Consider the following 16781-nt stretch of genomic DNA (forward strand, 5'->3'; position numbering starts at 1 on the left):
CTTTTTCTCCAAAACAATCGCTTCTTATGATGCATACGTATACACCCCGGTTGAATTAAATCGCATTTCTTCCCGTCTATTATTGGCGCAATCTTCACGAAAAAGGAAATTCATAAGCCGATGAGGAAACCAAATGACAGATGCTTCATGAAAAGTATTAGAAGGTTTTTTTATGCGGCTGTTCTTAAAATGCTGTTTTTCTAGTTTTCCTATGAAAAGTAAGCTATATTTTACCAATTGTCTAGTTTAAAATGAATTAAATCTAGCGGGAGAGCTTCGAACATAATAACACTGGAAAAAACTCGTAAAGAATTGCGTTTGGGTATATTTGCATCAGAGCTGCATTCTGAACTGAAATAAACGCAGGTGAAACAATGGTAACAGAAATTTTAAAATGCTGCCGGTGACATTTCACATATTAAGTTTGACAAGACATAGCAAAGTGACCGAAGTTTCAGAAATTAACGAATGTCTAAATATCTAAATGGCTACTAATTTCTTGCGTGCGTTGCTGCGAAATTGTGTATTTTAGTGGCGCGCAGAGAACTTTGAACCGTTCCGCTTTTGTGAGAAATCAATGGCGACCTAGACATTTCAGTAATACAGACGAAGATCAGCTGCGTTCGAGTTGTTTTTCTTTTAGGCATTTTTCACTGTTGCATGATTTGGCCTATTAGACGAGACAAACCGCTTTAAATGCAAAATTCATGACCGCTAGGATATATGAAATACACCGCATTTTTCAAGTTAATGTGCTTGTATAATATTCCACTTTGCATGAAATTTAATTGAAAATCTGATTCTGATTAATCTATCGGATTGAAACATAGACCGTTTGTATGTTTGAAAAATTGATTTTTAATGAAGGCAACATTCTCTGAGCGCGATTTCGCAACACGAAACACTGGGAGAGCATACACAATGAATTTGCAAATTTGCAAATTTAGACTGCGACAGAAACTCCTAAAACCCAGGTCAAATCTGATTGTCTGTCCGTTAAAACTTGTTTACTTATAAAACACACCGCTTTTATACGAGTGATATGGGCTTCTAGGCAGGGCAAACAAGCGGCTAGAAAGCTGATATTTTTAATCGATAGTCGATCAAATGAGGCCAGCTATAAGCTTTGAGTCTGGGACTGTGGCAAACGTGTTTACGGCACTAGAGCCAGTGAACATAGCTCCGTACAGTTTCGTCTGAGCTTCGATCATCAACTTGATCATTCGTTTTTTTCACATTAGCTTACCGTAATACAGCAAGAATGGCGATGTCTTTTCCGTACTAAACCAAGCTTAAGAAGGGGAATTATATAATGACTATTTGGACTAACCTCAATCTCTTCCTTTTTACGTCGCTTTCCCAAACATAGTGGACGCGAGAAAAACGACTTCAGACGTTGCTTCAACTTCATCTTGACGCGACAAGCTCTTTTAGCGCAGATAACCCTTACTAAAAGGATAAAGCACGATGAAATCGCACCATAAACAAGTTAAATTTCATTCAAATTTGGCTACTCTCTGTGCTCGCGTCACAAGAAGCCATTCGTGTTTTGGTCCAATAAAAAGTGTGGATGTAAACAATAACATTTACGTATTGCGGACACACTCTAAAGAAATCGCCAAACGTTCAGTTTGTAAGCTGCCTTGGGCAAAATTACAGATAATGACGCTAATTTTGGTAATATCAAGAAAAAAGAATCTAGCGCGTTTGCCTCCTAAAAATATTCCGAGACGTGCAAAAGGACAGTAAAAAGCGAAGGGTAACCCCGGAGTGTTTTGTTTTCGCGAAACCACGATGTAACTTTTTCTTAACATGCAAATATAGAGCTCTTAACTGAAAATAATTCTTTTTCCATACAATTCCATACATTGGAACAATGATTATTTACGTAAATCCGCTCTCTGGCAAAGATGGACTGTTTTGACGAATTAATTATCGATTACTTTTGTGTGGTACGTGTTCCGCAGTTTATAAAGTAAAATTGAAAATAGCGCCATTAGCATGTAGCCGTCGCACATCAACGGATTCACTCTTCGCTCGTTATTTTCAGCTGTTGGCTTTTGAGCAGGCAGGAAAATTGGACACGGCTCGATAATTAAAAGTTCTTGGAGGACTAAAACCAACCTCGACACCAGATTCGAACCCAGACCATTTGGTGCTCTCTCCACTGCGCTCGCCTTTGATACCCTGTACACGTGGCAATTTTCGCTGGTAGATTGCACCTAATGATAATATGACTAGGCTGTGATCTTCTTACCTGTAAAAAAATACAGTATGCTTTCAATTCGACCAAAAATTTCGGTTTGAGTTTCAGTGCTAGCGGCGAATGGAACAGCATTTTCCGAAATTTCATAATTTTTCGAGAATTTCTCACTGGTAATTTCCATTTCATCGATATTTATTCCAGAATTTCCAGTCTAATAGGTCGTCCTTCGGAAATTCAACAATTCTCAGAAATCCCAAGAAATTTCCATACCATTTACTCCCGTTTGGAAAATTTTGAAAATTTTGGTCGAATTTGAAAAAGCTTACAGATCGGTTTCACGTGACGTTTTTAAATTCCAAAATCCAAAACTAAAGAGCCACGAAAGTTTTTATCCTCATCAGACATAGGGGGATCTAAATTTATTTCTGTTTACAACGTTTCAGCTCAATAGCGTGCTTGGTTTGGAAAGCAGCGCATTTTGAATGTCGGAGTTTTGGCGGTGTTTGACACAAAGCTACGATTGCGTTTGTCGCAAAATATACACTCATCTTGTGATTTTTAGCTATTTTAGGAGTTAAAATATTAGTGCTTGTGTCTATGTCGTTTTGGCATAGTTCAGACAATCAGTCGACTAGATAGCCAAAGTAAGTTCCAGATGTTTACACTATTTTCCGGCCGCCATATTGGTGGAGCACGGAGGTCCACCAACATGTCGGCTCTATACTGGGTTCTGACGACTATCGACGACTATCTGAAGTTTGGGAAAACCCAGAGACCTATCAATTGGAGAAAAGCCGTCTTTACTTTTCTCCTATAACATAAAATTTCTTGACTTTTTCCACTGAATAGTTTTCGATTTATTTTTTCGTTGCGTGACAGTGAAAGCGATCTATATTTCCAGAGGCCTTAGATAAACACAAAAGAGGATAAAGGGTACCAGAGGTAATCAGCTCTTGAGTTATCTTTCGTCATGGTACCCAGAGGTCTTAGAGTGCTCATCCCCGTCCCTCCCCCATATGAGCCCTGGTGAGCTATGCCTGCTACTCAAAGAATTTGTAGATATGACTTAAACAAGAAATAAAATGCAAACAGCGGCAACAAACATAACACATGAACTACGCATGGTTTGGAACAACAACCTAAAATTTTCTTGACGTTTCGCATGCTACAGCACGCATTTTCAGAAGTGGCGGTTATAAAGAAACGAAAGATTTAAAACTTAAAAATACAAAGCGAGGTACTGGTAACTAACTAAACAATAACGAAAACAAAAGGTGATAACTAATAAAGTGACAGCTTTTCACTGCTAGCATTGTCATTAATTGTTGGTTTTAAGTCTCGTATAAACAATGTTTCTTTTTTCGGTCAAATCGACTTAAGCCTAAGCCTGATTATGTTGATCGATCTGGGTAAAAATTGACGCGTGTGATGCTGCCATCTTTTTGTTTTCATTTCTTTTCTTTTTCCTTCCCTTCCCTATTGGGGATTATCAGAATCATTAAAGTGTGATTGCAGTGTTTACAACCAAGAACAAAACTTCTCGTGCATTTATAGAGATGCCGCCTAACCTTTGAAGATTAAGATGAAGTAATATATCAAACACGAGAGACAGTGTTTCATCGGGATATCTAAACACCGAGATGAGAGTTGAAAATACGACGCCCAGCGGAATATTTTTGACGAAATTCGAGGCGTTTGGATAGGCGATGAAACACTGTCTCGAATGCACGTGTTTGATATTTCTTCTCAATCGAAACAAAAACTAAGGAGTAAACGGAGAAGTAAAATCCTCAAAATCTATGCTAATTAAGACCGGGTATGCAAACCTCCTACAGGGTTGTGATTTTCTTTATTTTAAATTGATGGATTATTAATGAGTTTGAGAACTGGTTTTCTTACATTTTATTTAAATCTACAGGTGAAGTTTGGTACGAAAACTACACCCAAAAGTTTGCTCTTTGTCCACTCAGAATATATTACAAAAAAAGTCAGTTAAAATCTTCTGGATATATTGTTATCTATAGCTCATATTAAATGTTTTCAGTTGGTATCAACGCGTCACCTGACTGAATATACCTCGGCTAAAACTGGGGAATGTGTGAGGGATATTCCCTAATTTTCAAATCCTGCGTGCTGCGAAAAAATATTTAAAGGATAAAAAACACAACAGTCCCTATTTGACTTCTCGAAGTTCGCAGTTTTCCTCGAGCTTCAGTCTCGAAGACTGTGAGCTTTGAAGAACGGATAGTGTCCGCCGAGAAATATGCGAACTCCTTTTCGCGCCAGATAGGGCTATTGGTTAGATAGAAACAAGTGTTTTACTGGAAAATACACTACTTGTAAAAGTTATGCGAAACTACATCCGGAACCCGATTGGCGCATTTTCCATATCCTCACTAGTGAATCGATGACGTCATTTCCCGCTTGTACACAGCTGCTTGTGAAAATAGTCAGTAAACATGGAGGGAGAGAGAGAGAGAGAGAGAGAGAGAGAGAGAGAGAGAGAGAGAGAGAGAGAGAGAGAGAGAGAGAGAGGGAGATTAGTCGGTACAGAAAATCGCAAGGTGTCTTGAAGATATGACTTTTCTTCTCAGTTAGAAAAAGAAAAAAACTTCGTAAGATACTGTTTTTACCACTCGAAAATAGAATTCATTTAAGTTTACCAACAAATTCCAAAAAAAAAAATGAAATTACCACCAGAAAAGGAACGATATAAAACGATATTACTGTGGTGGAAGCCATGGATGGGTGAACTGTTGTCGGAACAAAGGGGAGACTTTTTTTCCCGCCAGAATGTTCCGACTGGACTGCCGAGGTAGTTTCGATGTCGTTCAATAGATTTCGTCTGTTTGGAGAAACTGCATTCGACCTCTTCGTTGTATGGTTTGCCGTGGCATTCCTTGTGCGTAAAATACACGCTGTTAGCTTCCTCGCTGTAGAAAACCTCCACGCCATGATGGTAGGGACCATTCAAATGCTCTCGGAAACTACTCTTGGGAAATAAGGGACCACGTCTTGTAATTTTAAACAACTTTCCAATTGTGGTTGACCAGTTGATCGTGTTGCACAGCATATTTGTAATCACCAACCCGAGGCATGCCAAACGTGTACAAGACGATGTTCTTATTTTACTGCCTTGCCTAGAAAGCAACTGTCGTTCGGCTTAGCATACGCAGTAGCAAGATCGAACCTAAAACCGTACCGGTCACTTCGTAATTGTACCACAAATAACAGCCTTGACAGGTCTTGACAAAAGCCTTTGGAAACGATGCTTAGATCTACTGAGTAGTTCACTTTCGTTGTCTAGAACCATTAAATTTAATTAAAAAAGAACTTATTTATAAAATTAATAATTAAATAAAACTATTGTGGGAGGCGCGGTGGCCTCATGGTTAGTGCGCTCGTTCCCGGAGTGAGCGGTTCGAGCCCTGGCCGGGGAAACTATGTTGTGTTCTTGGACAAGACACTTAACTCTCACGGTGCTTCTCTCCACCCAGGAGTATAAATGGGTACCGGCGAATTGTTGGGGAAACCTAACAAATTGCGGGGGAGTGACCTGCGATGGACTAGCCTCCCGTCCAGGGGGAGTAGAAATACTCCTAGCCGCTTCATGCTACAGAAACCGGGATTAGCTCCCGCAGCTATGAGCTATTTGGCTCGAGCTCCAAGGCTTCACTTTTATTGTACAGTACACGTAGCTACACAAGGCGGCACTGTGACCTGTGGTTAGAAATGTAAATGTGGGTTATAATAATTAGCGGAAAACGCTGCCTGTTTCATGGGCTCAGCAAATACCTCGTAGTTTACAGTAGCTAGTCCGAGAAAAAGAAGGGTGGTAATGGACTGAGTTGATTCATAAAGTATCTGCCTCTAAAATGTTCTTTTAGAAAAAGAAATCAAACACCTGCATATCGTCTACCAACAAGATCTTTCTAATGATATCCAGATCAGAGTCATTGGCTCATTTGAGTCTGAAATATGCACGAAATTTGGTGAAAATTTTCTCAGCTACACTTGGGTAAGAATTGGAATTGGCCGTCTCGATGATGCTTTCTTGGGAGTTCTTGAACTGGAAGCAAGTCCAGTAGAAGGTCAACCACTGCAGCAAAAAGATAAGAAAAGGAGAAAAAAAAAAGACAAAAAAAATTTAAAACAACCGAAAAGCCTAAAGACGAAGGTCACTTTTTCGTCCAAAATTTTGATTTCTGTGCATGTCGAAGCAAAAATGTCATAAAACGCCATGCTAGTGGAAAGAAAGGTATGCTGTCATGTTGCAATAACCTTTTTGGGTAGATTGGAACTAATTTGGTTCATATCTAGGCTGAAAATCTCCAAAACGTCCTCAAAAATGCGTTTTTGCCGAAATTCTCCGGGCGTCAATGGGTTAAGTTACTAACGCCCTCGCAGAAAGTGCTTTAAACTCATGAGAGGCAGTCAATGAAAGTTCGGTTAAAAAAGGTTCGATCAGAGCGATTTTATTTATATCGTATCTTTTACGTTTGAGTAGCATTGTTTTGTAGAGCTTTTACGTTTTTATAATATTTTCCACAGTGCCGTTCATTATCATTATCATTACCATTATCATTACCATTATCATTATCATTATCATTATCATTATCATTATTATCATTATTATTTTTAAAGGGTTGTTGCCTTCTCAGAGTTCTTGTCAGCTCTTTTGCAGAATGTTTCCTTCATACCGCTTAACTGAAGCACGCCTTACCTTCATGCTCTCCTCTCCCTCCCGATATTACCTCAACAAAAACCACGTACAGCACAGGGCTTGTCAACGTTTTTTATTCGAGCTTCTCAAGAGCTGTCATACCTTGACAATTGTCATTATTCATTCAACATAACAACGAAGAAGTGTCACTAGCCGGGGAAAAATGTGAATTAAATAATCAATAGACCCGCTACTGAGCTCTAAAACCACTAATTACTAGCTCGTTCACAAATGCAATGACGCTATTCACCGTAAAGAAAACTGTCCTTAAGCTCATGTCAACAATCATTTGGTTAAAATCATAAAACAAAAACACCTTACGAACACTAGCATCTAAACACTGACGTTCCCGCTCCAATAGGCCTGGTGCGCAGTTGCTAATTTATACTCAAAACAACGGAACGAAAACTAAAATAAGATGTTATTAGTTCTGCACTAGAGCAAACAACTTGGTGTGCCTATTGAGCCACAAATAAAGTAAACCAGTTAGTTATAATACGTGAGAATGCCCATTCACAATATAAGCTGTGAGCGATCGTTTTGAGCTTCTCTGACAGGCTGTTTCTGGAATTATCTTGATGATTCTTCGCGCCTCTCGCGAGTTTGGGGTACACAGTCTGTTTCCCAGAATGTTCCGACAGGAATGCTGAAGTATGTTTTGTGTTTCTCGATAGAATCGGATGTGATCCCTTTGGAGAAGCTGCATGTAGCATCTTCGTTGTACGGTTTGCCGTGACATTCTTTGTGTGGGGAATACACGCTGGTAGCTTCTTGGCTGTAGAAAGCTTCCACTCCGTGATGATAAGGACCGTTTAAAATGCTGACGGAAACTACACTGGGGAAATGAGGAACCAAATCATTGTCATTAACAATTCTCCAACTGTTGTTGACCAGTTGATCGTGTTGCAGAGCATAGTCATAGTTACCAACCCGAGGCATGCCAAACGTGTACAAGATGATGTTCTTACGAGGAGCTATGTTGTGATAAGCGAGCCAAGTACTTGCCAAAGAAGCCATTGCTCCTCCTAAGGAATGCCCCGTGACCCAGATCTGATACGATGGATTCTGCGAAACGAGAGTGTTCACTTCCGTCTTCATGCTGGGCCATAACACATCGAAACCTCTCTTCCAGTAGCTCTGAACCTCGCCGTCCAGAAATCGCGTTTTGGGGGAAAGTAGGATTTCTAAAATTTGTTTTACCACTTGATTAAAATCCTTAGAGCCGCGAAAGGCGACCGCAATAACTTTCAAGGTATGTGAGATAGCAACATAGCCAGAGCAATCATGACCAGCAGCATCACAGGTCTTCGTAATCACAGTCTGAAGTTTGAATTTGTCAGATGTGAGAGCATTGTCGAGGCATTGCTGTTGATGTGCCAGGTTATTAGACTGGTCATACGCTACTGCCGAGAGATACAACATCTTCAGGGATAATTCAGGATTGTAGCTTGAAAATTCGTCAGCACAGTGAGATTTCTCCACAATATTTTCCGCTGCTTTGCAAGGGTTCGTTGCAACATCGCCTGGTACATGGCACTTGTTATCCCTCTTGCACCATCTACACGATACGAACAGGACGCTCGACCTGGCGCAGTTTCCGCAGTTGGTTTTACTACAGGGCCGTGAGAAGAAGGCCGTAACTAGAGCCAGTTGTACGAGGATTAGAAAGAGGAAGGACGGACGAAGCATCATCAACAGCGACGGGATGCTTAGCACGGTGAAACGGACTTACAGCCCTGCGGATAATGAATATTTGTGAATTTACATATGCAAAACTAATTAAGAGAACCTTCTCTAGCCTAATGACATTGCCGCGAAGATCTTCTAATACATATAGAATATTTTCAATTTCTATTTTTTCTTGTGTTCAGATAACGAGTTACTTGTGTTAGAAATACAAACATAAAGGGGTCACAGACTTCAATTCGTCTCAGAGATGAATGAGCTGTGCTAATAATTTAAATCAGAACAGAACAAGATTAAGGCCCAACTAACAGGAGGCTAACCAGTTGGTTATTTAGATTTGAACTCCGGTCTATCGCGACTAAGCAACTGCAACGAAAACAGTCCGCGACCTTCGATTTTCAAGGCAAGATTCTTACCCACTCGGCTACGTTGCATCCTCGAAGTTCAGAATGCCTTCAGGGCAGGCAGGTGGTTTTTCGAACTTGAATTGATTACACTGATTGTCCACTATATGGACCTCCTTATAGACCCTGGATCTCCTCTCGGGTTGCAATGAAACGAAGTGACAAAAAAAAAAATTATTTCATGTTAGCGAAGAAAGGCTGCGTGCATAATGGTTCATCCAACTTTTACAACGACATATACAGTTTACAAGCTCAAAAACGGTGACGCAGTCTGAAAGTTACCGCGGCATAATTTGTGAAATTGTTTATGAATGTGTCTTTTTGTACGATTATCGGAGTTGCATCGATTATTTGTGGTACTTGACAGGGCAGATTGCGAGAAAACCCCTGAATAAAGCAGAAAAAGATTGTTCCCCATATACATGTTTAGACTTGTTTATATACTTGTCTTTATACTTTTCTTATGGCTTTTTTATATTTTAAATATACTTTTGGCTTGGCTTCCCTACTAAAAATAATTAGGGAAGGAAAAGAAAACCAACATTTCAGCTTTTTGATTGAGCCTGAGGGTGTTGGATTTGCCTTGGAACGGCTCTCAGAAAGGAACTTTGCTCCTCCACTCTCTTGGCGCAAGTGCACGAAATCACGGGCAACTATACTACTGAAAAAGCTAGGTATTAATTAAAGTAGCAAACATCATGACTTACTGCGCTTGGATTGACTTCTTGTACACGTTTTCAATCGAGTTCTCGCATCCGTGAGACCTTCGATATCGGTTTGGTCTCTGTGACGAGCTGATCTTTTCTTTTAGTCATAATTGGTAGCATTGACGTACCAACTGGCAGCTAAATAAATCATGTGTCAGTTGTTACCGAGGGAACTTACTCTTAATTTGGAAATTTGATGAAATAGAAGATAAACAATACGTGAATGCTTAAGAGCACTTAGCGAATTAGAACAAGATTTTAATGTCACTATCTTTAGAGGAGGTAAAGTGATATCAATAAATGATCTCTACTGGATGCCTGACAACAAAAAAAAGCATTTTCCGAAAAGTTATACTAAAAAGTTTAATTAAAGTCACTCGTGCAACTGACCTGTCGTTTGTATGCGTCAGTTGGGTTCCCAACCACATAATTGCATTTATCTAGTGTTGGTCTCTTAGGGTTTTCCTAATTGCTTTCACTGCAGTTATCTGCGGTTTGACATAAAAAAGACGCGAAAGTGTCAATTCCGCTTCGTGTTGATCCAATCATGTCCAATTGCCTCGTTGCCCTAACGAAAGAATATTTGACCGCATGCTCAGCTAATTAAAAATGAATTTTCAATTATAGGAAAGAAATCCGTCCAGTTAAGAACACTAGAAGGACTACCTAGGTGTGGGGCCAAAAATCAAAATCAGTTTCAATTGGATCTCAGTTTGAGCTGTAATCCATCTACTGCAAGCATTGTTTGTGACTAAGCCAACCGAAGGCATTGTTTTTTTTTTTTACAAAGTTTTTTCTTTGCCTCAGTCACGGAATATAACACCATAATTCTCTGCCTATTCAACAGTTGTCCGGGTTGAAACCCTGGCCGTGGCCATTTCGTTATCTTCTTGAGAAAGACACTTTACTCCCAAATTGCCTCTCTCCACCCGTGAATTCAATGCTGAGGAATGACCCTGCAACGGACAGTAGAATCCCATCCAGGTGGAGGCAGAAAAGTCCTTGTGGGCACCTTTAAAACGCTATAGAAACTGGGATAAGCTCAGGCGGTAAAACTCGGCACTTAAGCTTGGCCCAATGCAGACTCCAGTGAATCATGAGACCAAGTATTTTATTTTCACCTTCACATGCATGCTAGGGAGCTATCATTATATGCCCCTGTTTATACGAGACATAAAAAAAGAACAATGAAACACCCACATAACTATAACTATGCAATAGCAAATGAACTTAGTAAAAACTAAAGTTCTCGTCAACGTTGCAGGTTGAAAAATATTATCAACAATCCTCTATAAAGAGTAGTGCACTACACTTAGCCACCACGAGCTTCCAATAGCAGCCATGATAGAGACACAGATTTGATTACATTGTTCGGCCTCTTACTACCGAAAGATATATCACAAGTAACTAAACTACCATAATGTCTACAGGCTCTAAAGGGTTAACAAGTTCGGTGCGGTATAATCCCCCTCTTTTTATACAAAAACGTCGAAAAAACGATTTTAAGAGCATCCACTAAAATTGCCCTCAGATCTGAAAATAATTCTTGTGAAAAGTGTCAGTATTAGTCAAATTTTGTTCGTATAGAAGTGTAATCCAACAGACAAAAAACTGAAGCTTGCTGATCACGGGAAGTGACCTCTACTTACTGCAAAAATCACCTTAAATTTTTTTCAAACTTGACCTGAGTTAAATAAACCATGCTTTGTTAAAAAATTTCAGGCTTAAATCATTCAAGCCTACTAATCCAGTTTGGTGTTGAGGAGTGGGTGCATTTGTAGCCGCTAAAATCGTTTGGGGTCAACCCTGAAATATTCGACGTTCTTAAAATAAAGAGAGCAATGCGATATCTTCCTATCAACAAAACTACGATTTATTTATTATGACCACACGAGAACATCTTTGATGACCTCCACGGCAGTATCTGTTACGCGTTCATTGAATACAATTTGTCTGCCAGAATGTTCCGACCGGAATGCTAAAGTATTATTTTGTGTCTCTTGATGGAATCGGATGTGAATCCTTCGAAGAAGCTGCATGTGGCATCTTCGTTGTACGGTTTGTCGTGGCATTCCGCCTGTGTTTAGAATTCCTCGCCGTAGAAAGCTTTGACTCCGTGATGATAAGGGTCGTTTAAAATGCTGACAGAAACTACACTGGGGAAATGAGGAAGCAAATCATTGTCATTAACAACTCTCCAACTGTTGTTTACCAGTTGATCGTGTTGCAGAGCATAATCGTAGTTATCAACCCGAGGCATGCCAAACGTGTACAAAATGATGTTCTTACGAGGAGCTCGGTTGCGATAAGCGAGCCATGTACTTGCCAACGAAACCATTGCACCTCCTAAGGAATGTGCCGTGACCCAGATCTGATAAGATGGAATCTTCACAACGACAGCTTTCACTTCTTCCTCCATGCTCGACTGCAATAACTTCTCAAATCCTCTCCTTCAGGAGGATTCAACTGTATAATTTAGAAATGGAGTTTTGCTTGAAAATAGGGACACTAAGAATTGGGTAAACGCTTGATCAAGATCTCCAGAGCCGAGAAAAGCTACTACTCTGACTTCCAAGGTATGCGAAACAGCATTATGGCCAGAACAGTTGCTTTTAAACCGGTCACAGGTCTTCGTTACCACAATCTGAAGTCGAAACTTGTCAGATAGCAGAGAGTTCTTGAGGCATTCTTCTGGATCATGTGAGTCATATGCTACCGCTGAAAGAAGCAACATCTTCAACGATAACCTAGGATCGAAGCTCGACAATTTGTCAGCGAATTGAGATTTGTTGCGAATAATTTCCGCTCTCTTGCAACTGTTTGAGCCATTTCCTAGCAAATAGCATCCGGTATCTCAGGTGTGAAAGAATACTAGAGCCGAAAAACCGACCAAGCATTCTAACTCGCCAGACAGTTGTGTTTGTTTAGAGCGGATCGTGAACTACCTTGCCTGGAAAGCGAATGTCGTTCGGCTTAGCATATGCAGTAGCAAGATCAAACCTAAAACTTTAAGTCACTTCGCAATTGCACCACAAATAATAGACTTGTGAAAACGATGCTTAGACCTACTGAGTAGTTCACTTTCGTTGCCTACAACTATTAAATTTAATGAAAAACAATCGTATTTATAAAATTTATAATTTATGACACTATTGTACCATATATACGCGTAGCTACACAAGGCGGCACTGTGACCTGTGGTTAGAAATGTAACTGTATGTTTTAATAATTAGTGGAAAATTGTGCCTGTCTCATGGGCTCAGCAAATACCTTGTAGTTTACAGTAGCTAGTCCGAGAAAAGGAAGGGTGGTAATGCATCAGTCAATTCCAGCAGTGCCCATCCCCCCCCCCCCCAAACCAGGGCAACCGCGGGGCATTTGGTCACGTTGTCAGTCCCGGGGATGGGGCATCCGCAATTTTGTCGCGGCCCGGGGGCTGGGCATTTGCGTACCCCGGGGCGACCCCTGGGCATTCAACACGCGTGTTTTGGAAAGTGCCATGAATGAGTTCATCGGGAAAGACGAGGCGTTTGTCGAACAATGGCTTGTCCGTCAGGGATTAGAGAAACTTGCAGATGTTTTTATTGGTATATTCTCAATTTTAGATATTTCTTCATTACTTGTAAGCATATGAATATAAGCGAGAAGGTCAACTATATTTTGTTTATCACAAAACAATCACTGACGTGAACACGACTATTTCGCGTTTCGCATTCAAAACTAGCCTGGCATTTTTTAAATTCATGAAATTGGAGTTAAAATACTTAAGGTTTGCGAATTCAAATGATGCGATCTTCAAGACAGATCTTGCGAGCTTATAATGCAATGCATCATCATTTAAAATGTCTTGATTCTTCACAGAAAAAGTAGCCTGCGAATACAGGCGCCTATCATAGCTCGCGGCTGGGGGCACGTCCGCCGCATTCCCAACTATCCTCTAGCAAACTGTTAAAAACAAATATAAAGAAATAAATATAATCAGAATCAACTAACACGTACTGTTGTCCTTGAAGTCTTACCGTTGCATTACAATACTGAACAGTTGACCGTTTTATTCACTGATTAATTAAAAAACTGCAGAGGTGTTGAAAGGCGACGATCCCAAGGGCGGGGCATTTGCCCTCTTTCTTCGTCCCCACCTCGGAGCATTTAGGCAGCTTATGTGTCCCCACCCAGGGGAATTTGCCCATTTTTTTTTACAAAAATGCTAATACCCGGGGGTTAGCCCGGGGGGGGGGGATGGGTACTGCTGGAATTGACTGATGCATAATGGAACTGAGTTGATTCATAAAGTATTTGCCTCTAAAATGTTCTTTAAGAAAACAAAATCAAACACCTCCACATCGTCTACCAACAAGATCTTTCCAATGACATCCAGATCAGAGTCATTGGGTCATTTGAGTCTGAAATATGCACGAAATTTGGTGAAAATTTTCTCAGCTACACTTGGGTAAGAATTGGAATTGGCCGCCTCGATGATGCTTTCTTGGGAGTTCTTGAACTGGAAGCAAGCCCTTGAAGGTCAATTACTGCAGCAAAAAGATAAGAAAAGGAGAAAAAAAAGCAAAAACAAAATTAAATAACCGAAAAGTGTAAAGATAAAGGTCACTTTTTCGTCCAAAATTTTGATTTCTGTGCATGTCGGAGCAAAAATGTCATAAAACGCCATGCTAGTGGAAAGAAAGGTATGCTGTCATGTTGCAAAAGCCTTTTTGGGTAGATTGGAGCTATTCTGGTTCATATCCAGGCTGAAAATATCCAAAACGTCCTCAAAAAATGCGTTTTTGCCGAAATGCCCCGGGTGTCAATGGGTTAAGTTACTAACACCTTCGCAGACTGTGCCTTAATTAGAAGCAGCCAATGAAGGTTCGGTTAGAAAAGGTTTGATCAGAGCGATTTTTAAAGAGTTGTCGCCTTATCAGAGTTTTTGTCAGCTCTTTTGCAGAATGTTTCCTTTATACCGCTTAAAAGCACGCCTTACCTTCATGCTCTCCTTCCCCTCCCGATATTACCTCAACAAAAACCACGTACAGTACAGTGCTAGCTTGTCAACGTTTTTTTATTCGAGCTTCTCAAGAGCTGTCATAACTTGACAATTATCATTATTGATTCAACATAACAACAAGGAAATGTCACTAGCCGCGGAAAAATGTGAATTAAATGATCAATAGATCCGCTACTGAGCTGATGGATTAAAAACACTAATTAAAAGCTCATTCGCAAATGCAATGACGCTATTCAACGTAGAGAAAACTGCCCTTAAGCACATGTCAACAATCTTTTGGTTAAAATCATAAAACAACAAACACCTTACGAACACTAGCATCTAAACATTGACGTTCCCGCTCCAATTGGCCTGGTGCGCAATTGCTAATTTATACTCAAAACAACGGAACGAAAACTAAAATAAGATGTTATTAGTTCTACAATAAAGCAAACAACTTGGTTTGCTTATTCATCCACAAAGAAAGTAAATAAGTTGGTAATAATACGTGAGAATGCCCATTCCCAATACAAGCTTTGAGCGATGTATTTAAGCTTCTCTGAAAGGCTGTTTCTGGAAATCTCTTGATGATTCTTAGCGCCTCTTGCGTGTTTGGGGTACACAGTCTGTTTCCCAGAATGTTCCGACAGGAATGCTGAAGTATGTTTTGTGTTTCTCGATAGAATCGGATGTGATCCCTTTGGAGAAGCTGCATGTAGCATCTTCGTTGTACGGTTTGCCGTGACATTCTTCGTGTGGGGAATACACGCTGGTGGCTTCCGGGCTGTAGAAAGCTTCCACTCCGTGATGATAAGGACCGTTTAAAATGCTGACGGAAACTACACTGGGGAAATGAGGAACCAAATCATTGTCATTAACAACCCTCCAACTGTTGTTGACCAGTTGATCGTGTTGCAGAGCATAGTCATAGTTACCAACCCGAGGCATACCAAACGTGTACAAGATGATGTTCTTACGAGGTGCTATGCTGTGATAAGCGAGCCAAGTACTTGCCAAAGAAGCCATTGCTCCTCCTAAGGAATGCCCCGTGACCCAGATCTGATACGATGGATTCTGCGAAACGAGAGTGTTCACTTCCGTCTTCATGCTAGGCCATAACGCATCAAAACCTCTCTTCCACGAGACCTGCACCTCACCGTTTAGAAATTGTGTCTTTGGGGTAAGCAGGGTTTGAACAAATGTTTGTAACGCTTGATCGAAATTCTCAGAGCCACGAAAAGCGACCACAACAGCTTTCATGGAATGCGAAACAGCAACATAACCAGCACAGTTCTGACGAGCGAAGCCACAATTCTTTGTAACCACTCTCTTAAGTTTGAACTTGTCAGATGGGAGAGCATTATCAAGGCATTGTTGAGGATGTTCTGGGTCGTATGCTACTGCTGAAAGGAGCAACATCTTCATCGATAATCCAGTATCGTAACGTGACAATTTGTCTGCACAGTGAGATCTCTTCACAATATTTTCCGCTCGGCTGCAAGGATTAGTGAGCACAGCGCCAGGCATATAGCATTCGTTATCCCTCCTGCACCATCTACAGCGAATTCCAAAGAAGCGCGAATTTACGCAGTCCTCGCAGTTGTTGTCGTTACAGATGAAGGCCATCACTGCATTCAAATGTGAAAGGAACAAAAAGAAGCACAACACTGTACTAAACATGTTGAGGCGATGGAAAGCTGAACTGAATTAACTGTAAGCGACCTCTTAAACACTTAAATAAGCCTCGGCTTCAGCTTTAAGGAATCATGTTACTTCCTAGAATGTGTAATTAGATTACAGTCGTGGAATACCCTTGAAGTCGACTGTGTCAGTAATACAATAACCTTACGAAACCGAAACTTGCACCTCTGCAATTTTCAGTTTCCAGGTCTGCAAATAATCCTACTTACAGGATTTCTATGACATTTAAATGTAAATTGTTGGATTCTGTACGGGTAAATCCCACCCAAAGCCAGGATCAACACAAACAGAACAAAAAATGCACTCTTATGTTTACTTTACAAATTATAATAATAGTTTTGTTTTTAGGAAAAACTGCATCTTCCGGTCA

The 16781-nt window shown here is 40.4% G+C and overlaps 4 protein-coding genes across 5 annotated transcripts in view; all 4 read right to left on the reverse strand.

Annotated features, from left to right (window-relative positions):
• LOC145466337 (C-Maf-inducing protein-like) overlaps positions 1-1470 on the reverse strand; it is a 39669-nt gene extending 38199 nt beyond the window's left edge. Inside the window, exon 1 of the mRNA XM_081450047.1 lies at positions 1331-1470. Coding sequence (XP_081306173.1) covers positions 1331-1411 — 81 coding nt within the window. The 5' untranslated portion in view covers positions 1412-1470. The remainder of the gene's footprint in view (positions 1-1330) is intronic.
• A 5356-nt stretch (positions 1471-6826) lies between these two features.
• Positions 6827-9842, reverse strand: LOC145465848 (lipase ZK262.3-like). 2 transcript variants are annotated; one of them, XM_081449602.1, is made up of 2 exons: positions 9727-9842; positions 6827-8665 (listed from the first exon to the last, which is right to left on the reverse strand). In XM_081449602.1, exon 2 carries the CDS (start codon positions 8619-8621, stop codon positions 7500-7502), a length of 1122 nt encoding a protein of 373 aa, XP_081305728.1. In that variant the 5' UTR covers positions 8622-8665; positions 9727-9842; the 3' UTR covers positions 6827-7499. The 2 variants fall into 2 exon arrangements, with proteins under 2 accessions (XP_081305728.1, XP_081305729.1); XM_081449603.1 differs by lacking the exon at positions 9727-9842 and adding an exon at positions 9032-9302.
• A 1203-nt stretch (positions 9843-11045) lies between these two features.
• Positions 11046-13058, reverse strand: LOC145465850 (lipase ZK262.3-like). The gene has a single exon (XM_081449604.1). It carries the CDS (start codon positions 12143-12145, stop codon positions 11810-11812), a length of 336 nt encoding a protein of 111 aa, XP_081305730.1. The 5' UTR covers positions 12146-13058; the 3' UTR covers positions 11046-11809.
• A 1272-nt stretch (positions 13059-14330) lies between these two features.
• On the reverse strand, positions 14331-16781 carry LOC145465836 (lipase ZK262.3-like). The gene has a single exon (XM_081449591.1). The coding sequence runs from the start codon at positions 16388-16390 to the stop codon at positions 15305-15307; it is 1086 nt and encodes a 361-aa protein (XP_081305717.1). The 5' UTR covers positions 16391-16781; the 3' UTR covers positions 14331-15304.

This window comes from Orbicella franksi, chromosome 13 (assembly GCF_964199315.1).
Source record: "Orbicella franksi chromosome 13, jaOrbFran1.1, whole genome shotgun sequence".
In the NCBI taxonomy this organism is placed as follows: domain Eukaryota; kingdom Metazoa; phylum Cnidaria; class Anthozoa; order Scleractinia; family Merulinidae; genus Orbicella; species Orbicella franksi.